The sequence below is a fragment of the Narcine bancroftii genome, chromosome 2 (assembly GCF_036971445.1).
Source record: "Narcine bancroftii isolate sNarBan1 chromosome 2, sNarBan1.hap1, whole genome shotgun sequence".
Classification (NCBI taxonomy): domain Eukaryota; kingdom Metazoa; phylum Chordata; class Chondrichthyes; order Torpediniformes; family Narcinidae; genus Narcine; species Narcine bancroftii.
This window is the reverse complement of record NC_091470.1, coordinates 45,339,646-45,367,177: the sequence shown is the minus strand read 5'-3', so window position 1 is coordinate 45,367,177 and position 27,532 is coordinate 45,339,646. Positions and strand designations below refer to the sequence as shown.

Here is a 27,532-nt window from a genome sequence, read left to right as displayed (position 1 = left end):
ATCAGATAGATGTTTTCACTGTAAGAAAATGGGAACAACAGTACATGCAATTTGGGCATGTGAGAAAGTGAAAAAGTTTTGGGAAGATCTAAATCAGATATTAAATAAAATCACAAAAAAACAACATACCAAAAAATCCAGAGATCTTTCTTCTAAATAATAAAAGTAGTAAAGAATTAGGAACTGGATGAAGCGCAAAAAAGATTTATTATGATAGCCTTAGCTGTAGCAAAAAAATGTATAATGTCAACTTGGAAATCAGAAGAGAGCCTGAGAGTACAGCAATGGAACATGGAAATGAATAAATGTATTCCATTGGAAAAAATAACAATTTAAAAAAATAAAGTAACATTATTTGAACAAATGTGGGAACCATACATGGAACATAACAGAGAGGGCCTACCGCGGACCTCCACCCCTTAAAATGATAAGACGACAAAATGACTTGATCCAGTGTGTAAAAGTAGATGACACAATTTTCTTGTTTATTTTTCATTGTGTGATGACATTGTTTAATGGTTTTATTGTATTGTATACGTTGAACGTTTATTGGTTTTGGAGGGGGTGGGAATGGGGGAGGGAAGGTAGGGAGGAGAAAAGGGGAGAAAATGCAACTGTGTATATTTAAGAGGGAAATGTTTGTCTGTAGTTTGGTTGATATGGTTCACAGTGTGAAAAATAAAAAATTATTTTTAAAAAATAGATAAGCTGGATACAGCATACAGATGGCGCCTTAATGTGTTGCTATTAAAGAAACCAGAGTTTTATAGTTTAATAAGAGCACAGATAGGCATGTTCTGCGAGGTCAACAGTAAGAACATAAGAACTAGAAACAGGTGTAGGCCATCCAGCCCATCGAGCATGTTCTGCCATTCAATAATGTCATGGCTAATCTAATCATTGACTCAACTCCTCCAACCTGCCTTTTCCCCATTTCTACATCAGATAAATTCCTCATATGGGATACCCTCAAAGCATATTTAAGGGGTCAAATATTTGGATAGACCCAAACTGTTAAAAAAAATGAAGGAGGTGGATGAATTAGAACAGGAAATTGTCTAGAATTTTTTTTTTTTTTAAATTGGGTTCAGAAGACCATAACAGGGCTCGAACAAATAAAAAATTGAAATACAATATACTCCAACTATATAGTATGGAAAAGGACAAAATATTGTGAGGACAGAACAGGCCTCAAGGATGATCAATGCAGTACAAACCGGAAATGGCAGGATCACCCACAAACCAAAAACTAATGAGATCTTCAGGGAATTATATGAGGGTCAACATAAATCAGAAATGACAGGGAGGTCCGATAAAGCCAATGAGTTCCTGTCTACATTAGTTACCAAATTTAGGCCCAGAAGAACAGGAAGGCCTAGATCTTCCCTTCATGGAAGAGGAGATGAGGAAAGCATTGCATTCATTGCAGACTAACAAGTCTCTAGGGGAGGGTGGGTTTCCACTTGAGTTTTATAAGAAATTTAAGGATTTATTGATGCCTCTCTATATGGAGGTGGTAGATCAGACAACAGAGACTCATACCCTCCTGGAATGATTTTTGAAAGCAATCATTACAACGATCCTTAAAAAAAAACAAAGATCCGCTAACACCGTCTTCTTATGGATGCATTTTACTGTTAAACACAGATTATAAGATACTTGCCAAACCCCTCACAAATAGATTGGCAAAACATTTGCCGAAATTAATAAATGAAGACCAAGCGGGATTTGTGCAGAAAAGACAGGCAGTGGATAACATTGGCAGACTGCTGAGTATAATGCATCTGGCACAAGCCAGAAATAAGAGGAGTTTAGCAGTGGCCTTGGATGTGAAAAAGGCATTTGACAGATTGGAGTGAGATTTCTTATTCAAAGTGCTGGAAAAGTTGGGGTTAGGGCCAACTTTTATAAATTGGATAAGGGCACTGTACTATGCACCCAAGGCTAAAGTTGTGACCAGTGGAAAAATTTCTCCAGCATTCCCACTGACAAGATTAGGTAGACAAGGGTGCCCGCTATCTCCAGCCCTGTTCATACCAGCCATAGAGCCACTAGCCAAAGCCATTCACCAGGATCCAGACATCAAGGGATTTAGAGCAGACCAGGAAGAACATAAAATCAATTTATTTGCCTATGACATACTGATATATTTGAAAGAGCCAGCAAACTCAACCAAGCTGCATTCCGTTCTGAAGGACCATGGAGAGATCTCCGGCTATAACGTTAATTGGGACAAGAGCAAAACCATGCCACTTAAGGGGGAAATTACAATCAATATCAAGAAAATAGTTATTTAAAGTGGCCACAAAACAGGATCAAATATCTAGGAGTCAGAATAGATAACAATGAATAATTTAGATAAACTAAATTATACCCCCTTACTTGGAAGAATTGAGGAGGACTTAAATAGATGGATGTTCCTACCCATAACTTTAGTGGGCAGTGTCAACTGTGTTAAAATAAATGTATTGCTGAGACTTCAGTACCTCTTCCAGACACTGCCCTGGGCATTCTTCAAAATTTGCTCTCATGAATAAGGACATTTTTATGGAATGGAAAGGTAGCCAGGGTCTCTATGTAAAAATTGACCTGGAATTACAGTCTGGGTGGATTACAAATGCTAAACTTCAAGAAATATTATTAGGCAGCCCAGTTGAGATACATCGCCTCTCTTTGAAGGGGAGGTGTACCATCCTAGACACAAATTGATCTGCACGGGTAGATGAGAAAGTAGCCGAGTACTTTATTTATAAATGGAACACTAAATTGTTATCTGGGAGAACAGACATCCCTATACGAAAACAAATCATCTTCATTTGGAATAAAATTAAGCAATATCTAGGTATCAAAGGGGGGCCTGCTCCCAAAAGCATCCCCGACTCCAAATAGATTAACATCATTGATGGTAGGTAACAAGATCCTGGACACCTGGCATCATAATGACGTCAGGTGCATTGAGGACTGGGGGGGCAGCTAATGTCGTTTGAACAACTCAGGTATAAGTAAGATTTATCAAATAAGACATTCCACTGCTACCTTAAAGTATTTTCTGGAGGACAAATTAGGTCTAACTGTGGCCCTAGCAATGTGCAAAGACATAGAGGCCATGATTCAAAGAGGGCACACCCAGAAGTTTAATTCAGCAATATATTTCTTGCTCCAAGCAGAAAGACCTAAACCAGGCCTTCACAAATAAAGGTAGAGGTGGGAGTCAGACCTACGAATAACAAATGGTGAGCAGTGCCGGTCCTACATATATAAGATCAGCCTGTCTGCAATCATTAATGCGCGGTACAGGTCGGTAACAGCTGTACCTGACGCTGCAAAATAGATCTAAACAAGAATTGTCAGACCAATGCTTTAGATGTGGCATTGAGACTCTGATAATTTTGATAACGGAGCTTAAGTTTGAAAAATCATAAATAAAATATTTTTTTAAAAAAGAAAAGAAGCAGTAAGGCTCGGGTCAGATTTGAATTGCTGCAGTCAACTCAGGTTGACATCAGGTTTTAACTTTTATACTTCTGTACATCCCTTGCTTAGGGTGGCACGCTTAGTAATCCGGTCCTTGCAATGCTATTACATTGCCAGTGGCCTGGGTTCGAATGGGCACTGTCTGTAAGGAGTATGTATTCTACCAGTGTCTCTGTGGGCTTTCCCTAGGTGTTCCAGTTTTCCACCAACCACCAAAACGTATAGGGTTGTAGGTTATTGGGTGTAATTAAGCAATTTAAATGGCCAGAATTGGATTGTATCATGTTGTAAACAGTTTTTTTTAATTTAAATTTAAACTATAAGCACCATGTTAGTTGTTGAAACGAAAGGAAAGTGAAACATATGTATGATATTGCAAGCATTTTAGAGACAGGAAGGATGAATGGTTTTTATCTTAGAGACATACAGAAGATTGTAAATGCTGGAATTCAAGACCAAGAACAATTTGTTGGAGGAACCTGGTGGGTCAAGCAGCAGTGGGAGGGAATAAAAATATTGATGTTTCAAACCATATTTTGACCATTTTTTTATGCCATTGAGGATGCTTGACCTCTTGCTGTTCCTTCAGCAGAATTGTTTTTTTTTCCAGTTTGTTGAATTTAAGACCAAATCAAATTGTTATATCAGTTAGCTAGTGCATACATTGAAAGTTATAATTTAGCTTCAAAACAATAACCAAACCTTTGATTCATAGGTCTCCTCAGCTGGTTCAGCAAAGCCTTCACTGATGAGGATTTCTCGCACATTACATTCAGGCTTGGAAATCTGTAAGTCAAGGTCTACCCGTAGCACATTGTGAACAATGGAATAAACTTTCACAAGCAGCACAGAGTTTTTCACTAAAGTACTGAATCTCCTTCTAGCCTTAGCATTCCACTGATCTCCAGATATCATGGAATATGCAGATGGTCGCATACTGCGGATTTGGCATTGAAGAGCCTGAACAGAAAATTCATTTAATAGCATTGAAATACAAGGTCTCCACTATTTCAATTTTCACATAACAAATAACAGTTTTACTGCCGAAATGAGTGAATAAATTAATTACTTTATCTGTCATTAATATATGAAAGCTGGTTTCCAGTTTTTTTTTTAAAGTATTAGATTGTAAACACCAGTTTGACACAAAGAAGCAGGCGTTTTTTCAGACTTGAAGCTTGTGGAGACTATTTGGATTAGAATCTAACAATAAAGAAAATCTTTAATTCAAGATTTTTTTTTTTTAAAGTGGCTTCCACCATACAGCCTCGGACATCAACATCCACCCGGAGTAACATTTTAAAGTGGCTTCCACCATACATCCTCAGACATCACCATCCACCCGGAATAACATTTTAAAGTGGCTTCCACCATACAGCCTCGGATAACACCATCCAACCGGAATAACATTTTAAAGTGGCTTCCACCATACAGCCTCGGACATCACCATCCATCCGGAATAACATTTTAAAGTGTCTTCCACCATACAGCCTCGGACATCACCATCCACCCGGAATAACATTTTAAAGTGGCTTCCACCACACAGCCTCGGACATCACCATCCATCCGGAATAACATTTTGAATCATGTTTATTGTCATTATATTTGTGGTTTTGTGAAAAAAAATTTATATTTGTGGTTTAGTGAAAAATTACTATAAATTACAATTCTGTAACTACAAGATTTTTTAAAATAATCAGTGCGAAAAAGAGAGGGAGTGTCCCTAGGTTTATTGTCCATTCAGAGATTTAATGGAGATGGGGAATAAGCAGTTTTTGTAATAAGAAAATTTTGTCTCCACTTAATTTATTAACATTACCATAATCTGATATGTATAGAAGGCAGAAACATGCAATCAATATTATTAACCTCTCAAAATTTCCTTCAAAACATTTGTCCAATCATCCTTTTCTTTAAATTATTTTATATATATTTTCAAATCAACATGAAATTAATCAATTACATAAAAGAAAAAATCTTATTATTCTATGTTGATTTTGAGTAAGAAGAAGAAAAAAAAAACAAGCCCAAACCAAACCCCCCCACCTAATCCACCCGTGGAAAAAATAAATAGTCAATAGAACTGAAGAGAGAAAAGAAAAAGTTGAAAAAAGAAAACAGGTCTCATTCATCAATCTCCTGCCAAGGGACAAATATCCTGACTTTAAAAAAATATTGCATTTTTTCCTAAGGTTATAAGGCTATAATTTTCTCCAGGGAAATACAAGCATATACTTCCACTTTCCAACGATTCATATCCAGATGGGAATCAGATTTCCAGGTAACTGTTATACACTTCCTGGCCACCACTAATGCAGGATAAAGTTAGATAGTAACTTACAGAATTTATACAAGTTGAACTATCTTATCTTATCTTCCCTTGCTTAAAGGAATTGGGGAAGACCTTAGTAAATGGATGATTCTCCCATTAACTCCTGTTGGCAGGGTCAATTGTATAAAAATGTGTTCCCAAGAGCTCAATATCTCTTCCAGCATTACCAATTCCATTACCTCAGAAGTTTTTATGACTTAAACAAAGGATCAGGAACTTCTTCTGGAAGGGTAAGCCTCCCAGAGTCTCCATTGATAAATTATAATGGGATTACGAGTTTGTAGGTTTGAAGCTCCCAGACTTCAAGAAATATTATTGGGATGGATATAAATATACACACAAATATTTTTTTCAAAAACATAAATGTGTGTGTGTATATCTATCTCTCTATCTATATATATATATATATATATATATATATATATAGATAGATATCAATAAATAGAGAGAGAGAGAGAGAGAGAGAGAGAGAGAGAGAGAATTCAAAATTAATTCTGGGTGTAAAAGAGTCCCCTTATTAAAACATATAATTAATATTTGGAATAAAATAAATTATCAAATTGGGATTAAAGGGGGCCTATCTCTTAAAATGTCTCTAGCTCAAAATAGGTATATTCCTTAAACAATGGACTGTAGCGGCGGCTACACTGCTCATGCAATAACACACGTAACCAGACGGGTTGAGCTCAGTGAGCAGACTGGTTTATTGCAGGCTGCTGGGCTGTATTTATACTCCCAGCCCAGCCCTGGCTGAGAACTGCGCTGGAGGGCGCTGACGTCACCCGGGCGTTACGTGGTCCCCAAGTGCGGGTTTCTGAGCCCCAAGATGGAAGGAAGGGAAACCCCTGACAGTGCCATTTTGGCCAGCTGCCCCCGCCGTGTGGCTTACAAGCAGGGCCGGTTCGCCAACCTTGTGGTGAGCCGCCACACAGCTCCACCCAGAACCAGTGCCAATGTCCTTTTTTGCCGGGCGGCCTCGCTTCTTGGGCTAGGCAACGACCACAGGCTTGGTGGGATTGAGGTGCACTGGCTTCAGCCTGTCCATGGTAAACATCTCATGCCTGTCGCCCAAGTCCAGCTTGAATGTCAAGCCGAAATGCTGTATAAACCTGTATGGCCTCTCGTACGGTCGCTTGCAGAGCTTGCAAAACAAACCGTGGAAAGAAGCTCACCAGGAGAGAGAGTCAGGCGGGTGCCATGCCTGGGCGGCGGCGGGGTTTCAAAAGAGTCCAAGCGTGCCCTGAGATGAGGAAGTAATTCATGTGGCAACCACTGGGGATTGTGAGGTGCGATGACGAACTCACCAGGTAGTGCCAGCGGTGCACCATAGACCAGCTCAGCTGGTGACGCCTGCAGATCTTCCATGGGAGTGAAGCGGATGCCCAGGAGCACCCAAAGCAGTTCGTCCACCCAGTCGGGGCTGGTGAGGCGGGCCATGAGCGCTGACTTAAGATGGCGGTGCAGACGTTCGACCAGTCCATTGGCCTGTGGGTGGTAGGCTGTGGTGCAGTGTAGCTGGATCCCCAACCTGTTGGTGAGCTGTGCCCAGAGCGCAGATGTGAACTGGGCACCCTGATTCGCTGGTGACGTGAGCTGGGATGCCGAACCGGGCGACCCAACCACGCAACAGAGCTCGGGACCAGGGTTTGGTGAAGGCATCTGGCATCAGGATCGTCTTGGGCCAGCGAGTGGTGCAGTCCACCACCGTAAACAGGTAACGTTGCCCCAGGAAACAGGTAAGAGCCCGACGATGTCCACATGAATGTGGCTGAACCGTTCCCAGACGTGCTTGAACTCCTGTAGCCCCTTGAGGCTGTTCGGGCACGGGAACTCACTGATGGTGGCAACCTTCGCAGCAGCGGGCATGGCTCCTTCGGATGAGATGTTATGGCCCAGGAACTGCATGTACTCTTTCCCAAACTGGCACTTGGCCGGGTTGATGGTAAGGCCGAAGTCGGCCAGCCGGGAGAAAATGGCACATAGGTGGGCCTTGTGTTGCTCCCAGTCCTTGCTGGCGATAAGGATGTCGTCCAAATAAATAGAGACGAAATCCAAATCCCTGCCCACAGAGTCCATGAGACACTGGAAGGTCTGAGCGGCGTTCTTGAGCCCGAATGGCATACGCAGGAATTCGAACAGGCCAAAGGGGGTGATGATTGCTGTCTTGGGTACGTCCTCAGGGTTCACCGGGATCTGGTGATATCCGCGCACCAGGTCAACCTTGGAGAAGACCCTTGCGCCATGCAGGTTAGCCGTAAAGTCCTGGATGTGAGGGATGGGGTAATGGTCAGGAACCGTTGCCTCGTTGAGCCGTCGATAGTCTCCGCAGGGATGCCAGCCGCCAGAGGCTTTTGGGACCAGATGGAGTGGCGAGGCCCACGGGCTGTCGGACCCCTGAATGATTCCCAGCTCCAACATGTGCGAAAACTCCTCCTTTGCTACCTGGAGCTTGTCAGGCGGGAGGCGGCGTGCCTTGGGATGTGGTGAAACACCCCATGGCGCGCAGAGAACTGTTGCTTGAAAAGTGTCAGGAACTCGTCCAGGATCTGCTGGAACTCCTCTCTGGGCATGCTGATCGTGGCCATTTGTGAAAGGTCTGAGTGGGAGGCATCAAGGCAAATGGCCTGAAAGGTACAAGCGTCCACCAGGCGCCTACCTTGAATGTCCACCAGAAGCCCATGTGCGAGCAGGAAGTCTACACCCAGGATGGCAATCAGGAGGGACGAGACAGTGAACCTCCACGTGAAATTCTGTTGGCCGATCTGGAAGTGGACCGTCTTGTCTCCATACGTCCAGATTGTCGTTGCGTTGGCCACACGGAGGGGAGGTCCATGAGGTCGGTTCCTGGATTCGATGGCCATGGCCGGTATGACGCTGATCTGAGTCCCATAGGTAGAGAAGGCTGTGTCCTTGGCCAGCCGCTGCAGTCATTAACAGCAGCCAGTTTGGTCATTTCCCTGGAACAAGCAGGGCTGATGACACTTCCGAGCCTTAGCTCCCCACCGCTGGTTGTTGAAGCAGAAGCCTGAAGCGGATGCTGTTGCCTTGGTTATGCTCTTGGGGGCCCCTGCAGGGGCCGGGTGCTCTACCGCAGTGCTAGGGGCGGGCTTGGCATGGTCGTGCCCGTGCCCTGAAGGACCACTGAACCCTCCGGGAATCGTGCGAGCCATAGCTCTTGGGGCTTCTGGGCGACCTTCCTCGTGTTGGTGAAGTTCTCTTGGACTAGCAGCGGGCGGATGTCCCCGGGCATATGTTCGAGGAAGATGCACTTGAAAAGTGGGCAGTTGGTGTGCTCACCCATGAGTGCAAGCATCTCGTCCATCAGTTCCATTGGGGACCTATCCCCCAGGGCGTTGAGGTGCAGCAACCGAGTGGCACACTGGTGTCTGGATAGTCTGAGGGACCCGGTAAGCACTCGCTTTATGGTCTTGTACTTGTCCTCGGCGGGTGGGTGCTGAACAAGGTGCAGCATGTGTCTGGCGGTGGCCTGGTCCAGGGAAGTGACCACATGGTAGAATTTGGTCGTGTCGGACGAAATCTGGCGGAGGTGAAACTGGGCCGTCGCATAGCCAAACCAGGTCTCCAGCTCCTGAACCCAGAATTCAGGCAGTTTCACGGCTATAGCGCTGATCCCAGGCTCACTCATGATAGGTTCAAAGACGTTTGAACCAGTTGGGGTCACCAATTGTAGTAGCGGCAGCTACACTGCTCCTGCAATAACACATGCAACCAGACAGGTTGAGCTCAGTGAGCAGATTGGTTTATTGCAGGCTGCTGGGCTGCACTTATACTCCCAGCCCGAACCTGGCTGAGAACCGCGCTGGAGTGCGCTGACGTCACCCGGGCATCACGTGGTCCCCAAGCATGGGTTTCTGAGCCTCGAGCTGGAAGGAAGGGAAACCCCCCGACCGCGCCATTTTGGCCAGCTGCCCCACTGCGTGGCTTACAAGTGGGGCCGGTTCACCTGCCTTGTGGTGAGCCGCCCACAGGACAATAAAATCCTGGACACCTGGTCCCAAAATAGGATCAGGTGTATCGAGGATTGTTAGGAGCAGGGACAATTAATGTCATTTGATCAATTAAAAACCAAATATGGTGTAACTAATAATACTATCTTCTGCTATTTTACATTATTTAAGGGACAAATTGGACCCAATGATAACCTTACCGCAGTGCAGTGAAGTAGAGGCTCTGGCTCGAACTACAAAGAAATTTATTTCAAAAACATATTTCCTACTTCAAACTGGTACCCAGAAACAGTGGGTACATAAATCTAGACATAGATGGGAGATAGATTTGGGTATACAGTTTGATGAAAAAATTTGATCTGACTTATGTTGGGATAGCATGATGTAAGGTATAGAAAATACAATTTTTTGCACAGACTATATCTTATGCCACAAAAATTACACAAATTAAAAATCAGAAATATCAAATCAATGTTTTAGATATGGCATTCAATCTGGTCATGTTCCAAGGTGAGGCCTTTCTGGGAAATGTTCCAAAAAAATAAATCACTAAGATTCAATTTATACAGATACCGGAATTGTTTACATTGGGAAATGTAAGACCTAAAATATGGCTGTCAAACACCAATTAGAATTTGTCCAATAATCCTTGCTGGAAATGGAGTGAGAATTCTCACAACCCCCAAATTGGAGAACGCAAATACCAATTTTAATATCCTATACACCCAACAAATGACAACCAAATAACATGCATAGTGATTTGATTGGCAATAATGAATGACTCACTGACAAACAAATTGAGCCAAAAGAAACCATTCATCATTTTAAGAAAAAAAGCAAATAACACAACATTCTAAAACTATCAAAGTAATTTTGTAGATCATAGTAACTGTATTGGCTTAGCATTAGTACTGCATACTTATCACAATATTTGCTTACAGTATTTCTGAATGGTGGATCCATAATGCCGTTGTGCATTCTGGATGAAGCTCAAAACCTTGTTTGACCTAACTCTATGATCTCAATTAAACCCATTTAAAGTGATGTATAAGCTACTATTAAAGAAATAGTACACATCTTTAGAATTTTCATTTTCATCAAAATCCTGAGCAAAAAAGATAATAAGCCATTAAATATTACCTGAAAAGGCAACTCCAAAAGATTATGTGGAATATCCCGCAAAAGATTTGTAGCAACTCTTGTTGTATTTCCATAATCCACAAAAAATACCTGGGAAAATTTTTCCAATTAAAAAAAACATTAACTTTATAGTATATATCAGCCATTCTTAACAGGGGCCCTACAGATCCCTGGGGTCCACAGCATATTTAAGTAAAAGCCTTGTTTTCCTTTCACCTCACATTAGCACAGAACTATGGAAGAAACCAAAACTTGATGTCTTCAGAGATTGAGAATGGCTGGCATAAATGCTGACTCTTGGCATGCTGCCTCTCAGCTCAATGACCTGGGATCAATCCTGACCTCAATACTGTCTCTGTGGAGTTTGTGCATTCCTCTTATGACTGAATGGGTGCTTCCAGTGCTCCTGTTACCTTCCACATCCAAAAGATGAGCAGGCTGGTAGGTTAATTGACCAGTGTAAATTGTTCCTTGTATGTAGATGATTTAATCTGTTGGGGGGGGGGGGTGTTTGATGGAAATATAGCGAGAATAAAATGGAATTAATGTAAATGGCTGCTTGATGGACAGTGCACATTCTGTGGGTCATAAACAGTTTGTTTGCATGCTGTATGACTTTATTAACCACTTCCCTGAGACGGTGGTTGAAATATAATTTGGTTATCATGGCATCAAAATTCCAATAAATGAAAAAGACTAAAGCCCAAGACTATTTGTTAACTAATTCCACCTGCTTTGAATGAGCACATTTCAAAGCAACAATGCTCAGCATTCAACCTTACTCTCTTGGTTTATAAATTTTAGTCAAAAAATTGCGTTGGATAAAATGGGTGTATTTCATTTTATACCTGTATCAAGAATGAGATACTATATTTACCACAATTATTTAAAAATGTATTGGTAGCAAGCTCGCCACTTTGCCCTAGCTTTGGCCAGGGAAAAAAAATCAGTCTTAAGGGATTCTCTTTTGCTTCTCTTTTATTGTTGGGAGAGCAAGGCAATGTTAGTGATGCCTGTGTGTGCCTTTGCAGGAGGCAAAAGTTGATGGATTTTGTGTATTATTACATGTTGCACATTAGTACACAACAATAAAGGAATCATGAATTTTGAAGGTGGTAGTTAAAATACAACAATGATCCACTAAAAAGGGCTGTACGTGATGTCGTGCATGTACTCTGATAATAAATCTGAAATCTAAAATGGAGATATGTGCAAAGCTCCAAGGCACTTTGTTTGGTCTATTCCAGCAAAAAATTAGAGTGCGAAAGATCAATGCAAATATCTGCTTTTCAACATCCTCCACTGTCCCATCTGTACAAGGCTATCTAATGACATAATAGAATGATAAAATAACAATCAATTTAGTCAAAGAGAGGAATATGAATTGCTTTGGAATTGTGAATTCTATACACCACTGGCAATTCCAATTACTTTAAGAGTTAAAAATCATATTGATTCTATGCATATTTACAAATTTAGTGACATCCTCACCAGTTTCCTTGAACCATGCTGCAATGTTAGCACTTGATAACAAACATGAACAAATGGCAAAAAAGTTTTCCTAACAAATATTATTGAACTACAACATTTTGATTGTGTTTCATGTCCAAAAGTTTATTTTAATGCAGTTACCATTAAAAAATTGTACATTTACCAAATTTACTATATTGTAATTGGGAATTGCAAGATACCTTTCATGGCATTAACTTAAATGTGTTACCCACAAATGTTCAAAAGAATAATTTTGCATTCATGTAGCACCTTTCATTTACCAAAGTACCAGTACTTTCCTGCTGGTTCCTAATTTTTTTTAAAAATACAATCTTGTTTTTAATTAAAAGATGGCCAATCTTCTATTTTTATTCATTCACATTGTTATTGCCAACAAATCCAACGCTCAATGACCCCCTATTATTTTGCCTTAGCAGGGTCATTGTGAGATACCTTCCTAGACTGATGCAGTTTACGGAGGTCATTTCTCTGTGCAGCATGAGGATTTTGACTCAATAACAATAGCAACAATATATTTCCATGACAGAAATACTCATTTCATTTCAACAGCCTCCCACCATCACAATCATCTTCCTTTCACTAACCATGAACCCAGCAGAGGCATTTCTGCAAATTGCTAGGTTATAATTAATTGCTAATTAGCAGCAGCCAATAAAAAGAAAAAGGTCAAAACAGAACAGCATTGTTTGAGAGGGAGTTGAGGTTTTGGAGGACCGTAAATATTTGTATATAATGCGACCCCCCCCCCCCCCACTTTTTATTGGCCTAAAATCATCATGGAAGGGCCACTTTGACAGGTTGTGGAAGAAAAGTGGTGCTGAATGAAAGTACAATCAATTTATTTATTGTTCAAAATATATACGTAACTAAAAAGAAAAACATTATTTTAAAATCCATCAAAATCAGACTCATCGTCATCAGATGCTCCAAAAAGCGCTTCCCATTCTTTTCTGTTGATCTTCTCATCTGTCTCCCAGCTGTTTTGTCTGTTATTTCATCTTCAGATTCATGTTCATAGTCTGAAGTAGTGGTGGTACTTGCTTCATCCCATAAAACGTCATCTTCAGTCCCATCCATTTTGTTGTTGATTCCTGTCTTTAAAAAACTCAGAGAGACCATATTATTTGGAAGTGAATCCCATGCCTACTTCACCCATGAAACAACAGTGGATAGGCCTGGCTTCTTGAGATTTCCCCCTGTTGTTTTCTCCACTTGGTCAGAGGCAATCCAGGAAATCCAATCTTTTCTAACATGGTCCTTAAACAGCTTATTAAGCACAACATCAAGTGTCAAGCCACCAGGAATAACAGCTTGGTGTATCTTGAATCGCTTGAGCTGCTTCTTTACCCGTTCTGTCAGATGGGCTTGAAACTGGTCCCACACTAACATTGACGTTTTTTTTAAAAAAGAGATTCAGGTCTTCTATTCCACACCTTCTCCAACCACAGTTTGACGCCCTCTTCATCCATCCACCCTTTGGGATGGCAGTGTACAAGAACGCCTGGTGGGAACTTTTCTCCTTTTGTAATGGATTACCATTGGCTGGAACACGGACCCATCAGCTAAACAGCACAAAATTACGTAAACCGTCTTATTACCTACTTTGTCAATAGTTCTGTTACCAGGCAAATCAAAACATAAGGGAATTTCATCCATATTGCCGATATTATATCAAAGTCATGCTCCATCCTTAACTTAATCACAAAACCGTGAAAACTAATTATCTTGTCATCTAAGTCACTGGAAAGCTGTGATATCTTGGTTCTCTGTCGTTTGGCCAGGGAGTGCCTCTTCATAAACCTCTGACACCATTTGACACCTTGAATGTGCCACTCACTCCATATTTGCTATCTTTCTGCTGTTTCTTAGCTTGAAGCTGGATATGGAAACAGGTGACGGTGCCTTCTCCAGATCTGGATACAGAGCCTGCTTTCCCCTACGAGCACGTTTGGTCATGGGTAACTGGGCTATCTCTGATTTCTGCTTCCTCCAAAGCCTGAAGTTACTCTCAGCAATGCCAAATTCTCTGGAGGCTTCACAGTTGTTATTGCTTTCTGCAAACCTGATCACTTTCAGAGTAAATGATGCATCATAAACACTGCGTTTTCTCTTTGTTCCAGAATACATCATGGATAGAAATTAGAGCAACAGCAAAATACGTGTTTCATGTGACCACCCGAGTCGCGCTGATGTCTTTCCACCCACCCGCCTGGCCTAGTCACGCTGCCGTCTCCATGCCCATCTGCTGGAGTCTCTACACCCATCAGCCTCCCCGAGTCGCGCTGCCAACTACCGCCCGCCTGAGTCGCACTGCCAAACTACCGCTCGCCCGCTGAAATTTTTTTTTAAATTTTACTCTTGTGTATAATGCAACCCCCCTCCCCATATTTTTGAGGGGAAAAAGGGGGATTTTTTTTTTGCATTATACATGAATATTTATGGTAAATGGTTTGAGTTTTTTTTTAATTCAGTACAGCAGCATGCACAAAGTTTTTGAGTGCTGTATGAAGAGATGTGTCGGAGCTTTGGTTTGGGCAGATACAGTGAATGAAAAGCAAGGTCATGTAAGGTCTTTTTCACTTATTGCACAGCTCGAGTAGTGGTATGCTCCACTTGTAGGAAACCAGGGAATTCTCCTGTGTTCCCAGTGCCCTCACCTGCAGAAATGAACCTGGCTGCAGTTCATCTCGGAGCCTGCTGGGGAACTGGAGCTTGATAAACTTTGGACATTTGGGAAGCTGAGGAGTTGACAGATATGTTACAGAAAGGACATTGCACCTGGGATACAGGTAACTGAGTGACTGTCAGTTGAGGGAAAGGGATAGGCAGTCAGTGCAGGGTACCCTTGTGGATATTTCCCTTAATAATGAATATTGCTTTGTGGTGGGTGGGGCGGGGGAGAGAAGAAACAATTACCAGGGTAAAGCCAAAGTAGCCAGGACTCTGGCTCTGGAGGAGTTTGGGGGGGTGGGGGGGAGGAGAGAAGAGAGAGAGAAAGAGAAGAAAGCAATTGTGACAGGGAATTCATTGGTCTTAAGAGCCACATGGATGACTAATTATGAACTGTTAGATCTGCCCTGAGTATATTCTATTTAGCAAACTGTCATGTGAAAAGCCAAGAGTTTGTCTCAACAAAATTAGTTCAGTGTTAACTTCTATCTACCAATAATAGCCAGGTGCATCTTGTTCAATGGTACAAAAGCAAGCAGAGGTAAAATACGAAAGTCCAGATCTTCTGAAAAGGATCCTATCCCCTTCTCTCAATTTCTGTCTCCACAGCATCTGTTCCCGAGTTTTCCCAGTCCAGATCTTCCAAAATGACTGCTTTCTTTCACAAACACGACTTCCCATTGTAAGGTAAAACATCATGAGATGGGAATGTGTAAGGAGTTACCCTGTGCAGGGCTGTAACAAGATGTGAATGCATCCTTGTACTTACAAGATAAGAGAGACATTGATGGATTGAGAGGCAGGAAGCTAGCAAGGAAAGGATAGCAACAGTTTTAGTCATTGGACAAGTAATGATATGATGATGTTCTAAGCACGTATCCAAGGGTATAAAAAATCACCATTTTGCTGATAACGGCAGAATGCATTCTCCGACTAACATTGTTAGTTGCAAGTGTTACAATCCGGTAATAAAGAACAAAGAACCCTGATTTCGACTCAGTCTGGTGTTTGTCTCACTCATTCATGAACAAAGCAGACCTAACACCATCCACCACCATCAACTCAGTCCTCACCTGTATTTTCATTTCTTGCTCATCTACCCAGCACCCCCACCCCCCACCCCCCCCCCAGCCCCAGATGCAAAAAACATAGAATCCCTCTCATCCTCACCTACAAGCCCACCAGCCTCCACATCCAACACATTATCCTCTGGAATTTCTGGCACTTAGTGTCCCACTACCAGACACATCTTCCCCTCTCTGCCTTGTATAGGGAGTGCTACCTCAATGACTCCCCACCAACCTTCCCCCCCTCCCCCACCATCACCTTTCCCTGTGGTTGCAGGAGGTGCCACACTTTCACCCTCATCTGCGTCTGGGGTCCCAAACAGGCCTTTCAAGTGAAGCAACACTTAACGTGTGTATCTGCAGGACTGATTTTCTGCATCTGATACTCCCTTTACGGCCTTCTCTACACTGAAGAGGGTGGGCGCAGATTGTGAGATCACTTCTGCTGAGCACCTTCGCTCCATCCACACCAGTGACAGAGACCTCTCAGTAACCAACCATTTCAGTACTATGTCACGCTCTCAAACTCACATGTCTGACAATGGCCTAGTGTACTATCCCACCAAGACCACCCGCAAATTGAAGGAACAACACCTGAATTTCTGTCTGGGCTCTCTCCAACCAGAAAGCATTAACATTGACTTTTCTGGGATCTGCTAATCCATTCTCTTCTTCCCCCCTCCCTCCCACCACTGTTACCTTAGCCTCCCTCCCCCCTCCTTGATCACTGCTGTCCCCTCCCTCCCTTCTCCACATATCACCTCCTGGCTTTGCGACCACACCCCTCCCCCTTTCTCTTTTGCTCAGACACCTGCCGACATTTTTCCAAACCTCGTTGAAGGGGTCTAGCCCGAAACGTCAGTTATGTATTTTTACCTTTGCTATAAAAAGGACACTGTTTGACCTGTTGAGTTTCTCCAGCATTGTAAGCAAGCAGTTTTTTTTTTTTTTTTTTACATTGGTTCTCTCCTCTCCACTCCTTAAATTCTCTCAAGCAGTCAACTCAGCATTGGTGCTTCCATCCACCCTTGACAGTGCCAACTCATGTGCCTCACCCAGAGTACATCTTGTGCTTTGCTACTCTGTGTTCAACAGCGTTCAACTAGGAGAATGGATTCATTAATTGCTGGTAGAGGGTCATAAACTAATTTTATTAGTGGAAAGAGATATCATTGCTTGGCTTCGCAAATGAAGATTTAGGAAGGGGGCTGTCCACATCTACTGTAGGCTCACTGGTGGCTGACTAGGCCAACGCAGGACAGACATGCTCAGTCACAGCAGCTGCAAGGGAAATTCTGTTCTGGGTTTGGTGCTGCTGTATCATGGGTTCTTCCTCCATTTCCATTTGTCCTCAAGGCCAGCCCTGCACGTGTTCCCGAAGGAGGAGGCAGACTGATGAATGGTGTGTCACTAGGCCATGCGATCGGAGGCTAGAGCAGACCACTGGCAATGGTCAATATGAGAATCACAAAGGGATTTCTTCAGAGAGTCCTTGTACCTTTTTCGGAGCCCCTTGTTGTCACAGTGGCCAATGGAGAGTTCGCTATACAGCACAATCTTGGACAGGCAATAATCCTCCATCCTAGAGATGTGTCCTGCCCAGTGTAACTGCATCTTCAACAGCATGGTCTTGATACTGGTATCCTCAGTCTGTTTGAGGAATTCAATGTGTTGACGAAGTCACTCCAGTGGATGTTGAGGATGGTGCGGAAGCAGCGTTGGTAAAGCGCTCAAGGAGTTGTAGGTGGTAATAGTAGGTGACCCATAATGTGAAGCCGAACAGGATGGTGGTCAGTACAACGGCTCTGTACACATTGATATTTGTGCCTTTCTTCAGATGCTTGTTGTTTCACTCTTTTGTATAGCCTGCCAAATGGGCTGTTTGCCTTTCCCAGTCTGTTGTCAACCCCTTTATCAATATTGGTATCTGACGAGATAGCGCTACAATTCAGCTACCTGGGTGCACCATCAATCAACCACTTTAGACAGAGCTGTGATTAATAAGCTTTAATCACCTTAAGACATCACACGTTGCTGGCTCAGATCCAAGTCAGGTACTAAGGGAGGATTTTGGGCATAACAGCCTTTATAGGGATTCCTGGGAGGGAGGATTCACAGGTTCAGGGGTAGGCCAGCATGATTCAAAATACCTCCTCATTAATCTGTATATTTTCCATGACCTCACTATTAGTTTTCTTTACTTCACCTACTCAATATTCCTTTCCTTAGTGAATGATGAAGATAAAAAGATCATTTAGATCAGTTGTACCACTGAAGTCTGAAATAAAACACACGAATACAAACTTTATCAAACTGACAGCTGATATGGAAAAAATGCAAGATGAGGGTAAAATAAATCATCAAGTGGAAAAAAAAGTGAAAGCAAAGGTTGAAAATGAACAGAAAATGCAGTAGGCAGGAATGCAGACAAGCACAGGCAGACACAGATAGTCCAGTGGTTCTATCACCATAGTAAACAAGCGGCAGAATTTGTGGAAACATTACGTAATAACGATCCGAGGGAATGAGATGTGTTTATCTCACTGATTGTTGTAATTTGATTATTAAGGTTGATACATTGTTAAAAGATATGGATACCCAGGAGGTTAGGGGTGTCAGGGTCTGGGAGCCTCTGATCATGTGCTTTTTTGTGGTAGATGCTGCATCCCAGATAATAGAATGGGGTGGTGCTGTTTATATTTAAACAGTGCCAGTAAGGGGGAATTCTTACTTATTACTAATTATGTATTAATTAATGGCCACCGTGACAGAGGTGCACCAAAGAAGAGGTACAAGGACTGCCTAAAGAAATCTCTTGGTGCCTGCCACATTGACCACCGCCAGTGGGCTGATATCGCCTCAAACCGTGCATCTTGGCGCCTCACAGTTCGGCGGGCAGCAACCTCCTTTGAAGAAGACCGCAGAGCCCACCTCACTGACAAAAGACAGGAGGAAAAACCCAACACCCAATCCCAACCCACCAATTTTCCCTTGCAACCGCTGCAACCGTGTCTGCCTGTCCCGCATCGGACTTGTCAGCCACCAACGAGCCTGCAGCTGACGTGGACATTACCCCTCCATAAATCTTCGTCCGCGAAGCCAAGCCAAAGAAAGAAAGAATGGTATGGTTAAATTCATTATTACCTTTTCTTTTTATATTTTGATTTCAAGAGAAGTTGAGGGCAACTCAAAAAGATTTTAATTATTGGAGATTTGTGATTTGGGCAGATACAACGGAATAAAAGTACTTCTGGGATAATCCTTGCTTTCTTTCATTTTTTCTTTTGCTATATCTATTCTAGCCTTTTTATTTCCCACTTTCTTTTCTGGGGACCTTTCAGAGGAGAGGGGGTGGATTGAACATAATATGACTTATGCTTGATGTATGTATTTACAACTTTGTAATTGACTGTGTTGTGGATGAAATTTTTAAAATAAAATATTAAAAAAGGGGGTGAGAAAGGGGTAAGGGGAGTAAAAAATGGATTCTGGATGTTTTACTGGTGTTGGAAGAGATGGTGTTGTATATTTGAATTTACACGAGTCTGTGAAAATCAAAAATAAAATTCAAAAAAGATGCAACAGATAAATGGAGGATATTCAAAGGGGACATTTTGAGAGTACAGAGTCAGTATGTCCCTGTGAGGATTAAAGGAAAGGTCAGAAAATATAGGAAGCCTAGGTTTTCAAGAAAAATTAGGAATTTGGTTTGGAGGAAGAGGCATGTGTACAATAGGTATAGGCAGCAGATGCAAAAAAAATATTAAGGAAGAAATGAGAGGCTAAAAGGAAATATGAAGCTGCTATGGCATGCAATGTAAAAATAAATCCAAAGGATTTCTACAGGTACATTAAAAGTAAAAGAATAGTGAGGGATAACATTAGGCCCCTTGAGGATCAGAGGGGTAGGCTATGTGAGGAGTCAGAAGAGACAGGAGAAATTCTAAATGATCTTTTTATCTTCATCATTCACTAAGGAAAGGAATATTGAGTAGGTGAAGTAAAGAAAACTAATAGTGAGGTCATGGAAAATATACAGATTAATGAGGAGGTAGTACTGGCTATTTTGAAGAGAATAAAGGTGGATAAAGGTGAATAAAGGATCGACAGAGATAGACCACAGACTCGCCAAGGCAAATAGCGCCTTTGGAAGACTACACAAAAGAGTCTGGAAAAACAACCACCTGAAGAAACACACAAAGATCAGCGTGTACAGAGCCATTGTCATACCCATGCTCCTGTTCGGCTCCAAATCATGGGTCCTCTACCAGCATCACCTACGGCTCCTAGAACGCTTCCATCAGTGCTGTCTCCGCTCCATCCTCAACATTCATTGGAATGACTTCATCACCAACATCAAAGTACTCAAACTGGCAGAGTCCGCAGCATCGAATCCATGCTGCTGAAGATTCAACTGCGCTGGGTGGGTCACGTCTCCAGAATGGAGGACCATCGCCTTCCCAAGATCGTGTTCTATGACGAGCTCTTCACTGGCCACCGAGACAGAGGTGCACCAAAGAAGAGGTACAAGGACTGCTTAAAGAAATCTCTTGGTGCCTGCCCCATTGACCCCTGCCAGTGGGCTGATGTCACCTCCAACCGTGCATCTTGGCGCCTCACAGTTCGGCGGGCAAAGACCGCAGAGCCCACCTCACTGACAAAAGACAAAGAAGAATAAACCCAACACCCAACCCCAACCAACCAATTTTCCCTTGCAACCGCTGCAACCGTGCCTGCCTGTCCCGCATCGGACTTGTCAGTCACCAACGAGCCTGCAGCAGACGTGGACATACCCCTCCATAAATCTTCATCCACGAAGCCAAGCCAAAGAAAGGTGGATAAAACTCCAGGTCCTGACAAAACATTCCCTCGGTCCTTTAGGAAGGTTAGTGTAGAAATAGCGGGGGCTCTGACAGAAATATTTAAATGTCATTAGCCACGGGGAAGGTACTAGAGAATTGGCGGGTGGCTCATGTTGCTGCACTGTCATTAAAAAAAAAACTCTAAAAGTAAATTGGTTAATTATAGTCCTCTCAGTTTGATGCTGGTGTAGGTAAATTAATGAAGAGTGTTCTTAAAGATGGAATATAGAATTATTTGGTAGATAGGGATTGATTAGGAGTAGTCAACATGGTTTTGTGTGTGGTAGATCATGTTTAATAAATGTTAAAATTTTTTGAGGAGGTTATGAAGAACGTTGACAAAGGGAAGGCTGTGGATATTGTCTATATAGAGTTTAATAAGGCCTTTGACAAGGTTCCGCATAAGAGGTTAGTTAGGAAGGTTCAATCATTAGATATCAATGTTAAAGTGGTGAAATGGATTCAACAGTGGTTGGATGGGAGATGCCAGAGAATAGTGGTGAAAAATGGTTTGTCAAATTGGAGGCTAGTGGAGTACCTCAGGGATCAGTTCTGGGTCCATTTCTGTTTGTAATATATATTAACTATCTGGATGATAAGGTGGTAAATTGGACTAGTAAATATGCATATGATACTAAGATTGGTGGATTTCTGGACAGTGAGAAAGGTTTCCAAAGCTTGAAGTGGGATGTAGACCACTTGGAGGAGTGGGCAGAAAGAGGCCAGATGAAGTTTAATACTGCAAAGTGTGAGGTGCTACATTTTGGAAGGAATAATCAGCAATGGTGATAGACATTAAATGGTGGACAACTGAGGAGTGCAGTAGGACAAAGGGATTTTGGAATTCTGGTATATAATTCCATGAAAGTGGAGTCACTTGTCGATAGGGTAATGAAGAAAGCTTATGGTATGTTTGCCTTCATCATCAGAACATTGAGTACAGGAGTTGGGATTTCACGTTGAAGTAGTATAAGGCCAAATTTGAAATACTGTTTGCAGTTTGGTCATAGAATTATAGGAAGGACATCAACAAAATAGAGAGAGTGCAAAGAAGATTTTCCAGGGTTTCAGTTACAGGGAAAAGTTCAACAGGCTAGGAGTTTATTTCCAAAAGTATAGAAGATTGAGGGGTGATTTGATAGAGGTATTTAAAGTTATGAGTGGGACAAAGAGTAAATGTGGATAGGCTTTTTCCATTGAGAGTGGGGAAGATTCAAACAAGAGGACATGGATTGAGATTGAAGGGGGAAGTATAGGAGAAACATGAGGGGGAATTACTTCTCTCAGACAGTGGTGGGAGTATGGAATGAGCTTCTGACCAAAGTGGTAGATGCGAGCTCGATTTTAAATCAAGGAAAAGTTAGGTAGGTACATGGAGGAGAGGTATGGAAGGTTATGGGCTGGGTGCAGGTCAATAGGACTAAGTGGGAGAAGATGTTCGGCATGGACTACAAGGGCCAAACTAGCCTGTTTCTGTGCTGTAATTGTTTTATGGTTATAAGACTTCCAGTCTGAAGAGCTTGGCAGTCTTTGCAAAACAGGATGTTATATGCTGCAAGGCTCTCTCTGTATGGGCAACAAGGCCAGCGTTGTCAACAAATAGTAGCCCTCCAATGAGTTGCTCCAATGTCTTGTGTGGGACTGTAGACCCCTCGGTACGGTATCAGATGTAGACACCTTCCTCAGCATCAAGATCTTCTGTGGCCTTTTGGAGCATTATGCTGATAAAAATAGTGAAGAGTCAGTCCAAAGACACAGCCTTACTTTACACTGTTGACTATTGAGAAGGGCTCTGAGAGGTCATTGCTGTGTCTGACTTGGGCATGCTGATCTTCATATAGCTGGATGACAATGCTGAGGAACTTATGGGGGCACCCCAGTCATTCCATGATTTGCCATAAACCTTTCCTGCTCAGTGTCGAACACATTGGTAAGGTTGACAAATGTCATCTAGTCTCTTGTTCTGTTCTCTACACTTCTCTTGGAGCTGCCTGAGAACAAACACCATGTTGATGGTCCTCCTGTTGGCTCTCAAGCCTCACTGGCTCTCTCGGATGGGCACCAGTCTGTTCAGGAGTACTCTTGTGAGGATTTTTCTTGCGATGGAGAGCAGAGTTATCCCATGGTAGTTGGAGCAGTCTGACTTTTTTATTCCCGTTCTTGTTCAAGGAGATGATGACTGGACCATGGAGGTCCTATGGTAGTTTACCTTGTTCCCACCAGCAGACAAAGAACTCATGGAGTTTGGCGAGTAACGCTGGGCCCCCATGCTTCCAAACCTCTGGTAGGATTCCATCGACTCCCGTTGCTTTACCACTTTTCAGCTGCTCTATGATCTTGACAGTCTCTTCTAGGGTTGAAATCTTGTCCAGTTCTGTTTTCCCTGGCTGTTGTGGGATAGGATGAATTGCTGAGTCTTGGACCATGAGGTTGACAATGAAGAAAGTCTGGAAATATTCTGGCCACCAGTTCAGGATGGACGCCTCATCTGTGTAGAGCGCCTGGCCGTCTGCACTGCGCAAGGGACTGAGTGTGGTGCGAAGGGCTGTACACTGCCTTCAGGGCTTCATAAAACCCTTTATAGTCACTGGTGCCTACGCAAAGCTGAGCTCTCTCTCCCACATTTACCTAACGTGTAAGCATGGGAGAGTCTGAATATTCCAACTTGTGTCAGAGGAGAAGTGCTGATTGAGAAAGTAATATCAGACATTTCCTCACCTCCAGTCTACACATCAGGGAAAATTGTTAACAACTTCTCCTCCGCAATCTCCATCAGTACTGAAGCCCTCTTCTCTACTCTCTACACCTACGATTGCGTAGCTCTGTACAACAATAGCACTATCTACAAATTTGCTGACGATACCAGAGTAGTGGGTTGTATAAAGGAAGGGGATGAGTCAGCACACAGAATGGAGACTGAAACCTTGACTGAATGGTGCACCAACAACAACCTTACACTCAATGTCACCAAAACTAAGGAGCTGATTGTTGACTTCAGGAAGGGAAAGCCAGAGGTATACAATCCAGTGATCACTGGGGGATCAAAGGTGGAAAGGGTGAGTACATTTAGGTTCTTAGGAGACACTATCTCTGAGGGTCTTTCCTGGACCAAACAAACCAATGGCATCATGAAGAAAGCACGTCAGCGCCTCTACTTCCTCAGGAGTTTGCAGAGGTTTGGGAGACCAGAAACCCTGGCAACTTTCTACAGAGATGTGGTAGAAAGTGTGCTGACCAGCTGCCGCAAGGTTCAAGAATAGCTACTACCCCTCCACCATCAGAATCCTCAACTCAAAGTCAAAGACTCATTTAATGACACTTGCGTGTACTTTATTGATTTTCTTTGTTCTCTCTGTATTGCACAGTTTGTTTACATTTGTTATCTATATACAGTTCTTTTATTATAACCATATAACAGTTTATGGCATGGAAATAGGCTATCTCGGCCCTTCAGGTCCACGCCGGTTCACTCAAACAACTCCGCTAGATCCCCCCGCCTATTCTCCATCCATAACCTTCCAACCCCCTCTTATCCATGTATATATCCAGCCTCCACTTAAATGAAAGAATTGACTGCCTCAACTATTTCCTCCAAAAGATTATTCCATTCAGCCAGCACTCTCTGAGTGAAGAAGCATCCTCTAATATTTCTCCTAAAATTTTGCCCCCTTACCATCAACTTGTGTTCTCTTATTTCAATCTTCCCTGCTCTCAGGGTGAAGTGTCTACTTGCATCTAGTCTATCTATTCCCTTCATAATTTTAAACACCTCTATCAAATCCCCTCTCAACCGTCTACATTCCAATGAATAAAGTCTTAACCTCTTCAATCTTTCTCTGTACTCTAGGTATTTTAAGCCAGGCAACATCCTTGTAAATCTTCTCTGCAATCTCTTCATTTTATCTATATCCTTCCTATAATTTGGTAACCAGAACTGAACACAATATTCCAAACCTGGCCTCACCAATGCCTTAAACAGTCGCAGCATCACTTCCCAGCTCCTATACTCTATGCTATGATTTATGAAGGCTAACATACCAAATGTCTTCTTAACCACCCTGTCAACATCAGAATCCACCTTCAAGGAACCTTGCACTAAAACTTCAAGATCTCATTGCTCTTGTGCATTCCCAATGTCCTCCCCTTTACTGCATATGTCCTATTTTGATTATTTTTACCAAAATGAAGCACCTCACACTTCTCTACATTAAATTCCATCTGCCATCTTTCAGCCCAACTCACCAGATAAACCAAATCCCTCTGTTATCCCTGAAAACCTTCCTTGCTATCCACCACTCCCCCTATTTTTGTATCGTCTGCGTATTTATTTACCCAGTTAACCACCCCATCATCCAAATCATTAATGTAAATTATGAACAAGAGGAGACCTAGCACTGATCCTTGAGGCACACCGCTCATCACAGGCTTCCATCCTGACAGACAGTTGTCCACCATGACCCTCTGCTGTTTCTCCTCCAGCCACCTCTGAAGCCATCTTACTATTTCTCTATTAATCCCTCATGACTGAACCTTCCTTACTAACCTTTCATATGGAACCCTATCAAATGTTTTGCTAAAATCCAGATAGACTACAACAACTGCCCTACCTTCATCCACCTTTCTTGTCACTTCTTTGAAAAACTCAACAAGATTCATGTTACAAGATCAAACGAGCAACCACAAAGAAGGCATATCACACAGGGGTAAAGATGAACAATTACTTTATTAACAAAAATTCACCTTCAAATTTTAATTCAAAATCCTCCCTTTTATAACAATGCCCACTGGTTAATATACAAATTTCTATAACAGTGTAAAACTAATAAATTCCCCAGCCTAAATATAACATATGTAATTAAAGTCTGTTATATTTCCAACCAGCCAACAGAAAAACTTAATACACAAAACACACAAGACTCACAAAACTTCGATTTCAACCGAAGCAAAGATCATAAACAAAATTACGTTTGTTTGGTAAACTGAAACCAAAAGATCTTTGAGAGAGAGATAGCACAAAATTCAAAGTTGTCTTGTGTTGCTTGGAGAGAGAGGAACAACGGCTTGGTCCAGATCCTTCTTGCTGCCTTTGGAATGTTCATTCCTTTTTGAAATCCCAACATTCTAAACTGTCTTCCAGACAATGACTCATGCTCAGGGCTTCCTTCCACTCCACAGCATCCCCAGTGATGGTTTATCGTCCAAGTCCAGAAATTTTTTAGATAATTTTCTGCACTTGCTCAGTCCGTCTCCCACTCTCTCATCAGTCCACCTTCACCTTGGCTTTCTAAGGCAAACTGTCACTTTTCAACACAAAACCACACAACGCATAGGCCAATACACAATCAGTGAGAGGGCAGTTTGTCAAACATGACTTCCCCTTCACAAACCCATGCTGGGTGCTCCTGATGAATCCCTGCTTATCTAGATATTTATAAACACCATCTCTAAGAATACTCTCCATAACTTTCCCTACCACCGAAGTCAAGCTTACAGGCTTATAATTACTCGTGCTTTTTATTTAAACAAGGGAACTACATTAGCAACCCTCCAATCCCGTGGCACCACATCCTCCTCGTGATCTTTGAAAAATCACTGACAGTGCCTCTATTTGCTCCCTGACCTCCCTGGGGAAAATCCCATCAGGACCAGGAGACTTATCCACTTTTACTGACCCTAGAAGCTCCAAAACCCTCTCTTTAGTAATCCCTATCTTTTCCATAACTAAGCCATTTGCCTCACTTATCTCGCATAGTTCAATGTCCTTTTCCCTCATGAACACAGATGAGAAAAAAAATCATTTAATATCTCTCCCATCTGATACGGGTTCCTCGCACAGTTCACCGCTCTCATTGTCCTATCCTATCCTTAACTCTCCTTTTACTATTCACATATCTGTAAAAACCTTAGGATTCACTTTTACCTTATCAGATATTGACTCCTCATGCCTTCTTTTTGCCTTTCTAATTTCCTTCTTAAGGTTTTTTCTGCAATCTATGCAATAATCATACACCTTATCCATTTTTTACTTCTTAAATTTAGTAAATGCCCCCCTCTTAACCCGAACCAACTTCCTAATTTTTCCAGAAAACCACGGTTCCCTTAAGCTTTTGGCCTTGCCTTTCGATCTGACTGGCACGTAAAGATCCAGTACTCTCAATATCTCTTTAAATACCTTCCAAATTTCATCTACATCCTTTCCAGAAAAAAATCAGCCCATATAATTGTCTGCAAATCCCTTCTCATTTCTTCAAATCTAGCCTTCCCCCACTTGAAGACCTTCAACCTCAGACTTGACCTATCCCTTTCCATATTTAAGTTGAAGCTAATGGACCCATGATCACTGGATCCAAAGTTCTCACCAACACACACTTCCGTCACCTGCCCTATTCCATTCCCTAACAATAGATCTAACGCTGCCTCCCCTCTAGTAGGCACCTCAACATACTCCTGTAAAAAGCAATCCTGAACAAATTGTACAAAGTCTAAGCCATCCTGCCCTCTCACTGA

General features: G+C 42.4%; 1 protein-coding gene across 3 annotated transcripts in view; it reads right to left on the bottom strand.

The window, feature by feature from the left end:
- The window catches only part of tdrd9 (tudor domain containing 9), a 156,122-nt gene that overhangs the window by 42,120 nt on the left and 86,470 nt on the right, over positions 1-27,532 (bottom strand). For 2 of the 3 annotated variants that reach the window (XM_069916545.1, XM_069916547.1), the window contains exons 27-28: positions 10,915-11,004; positions 4,177-4,434 (exon numbers count right to left, since the gene is read on the bottom strand). In XM_069916545.1, the coding sequence (XP_069772646.1) occupies positions 4,177-4,434; positions 10,915-11,004 (348 nt within the window). The remainder of the gene's footprint in view (positions 1-4,176; positions 4,435-10,914; positions 11,005-27,532) is intronic. The other variant, XM_069916546.1, reaches the window with a different exon arrangement.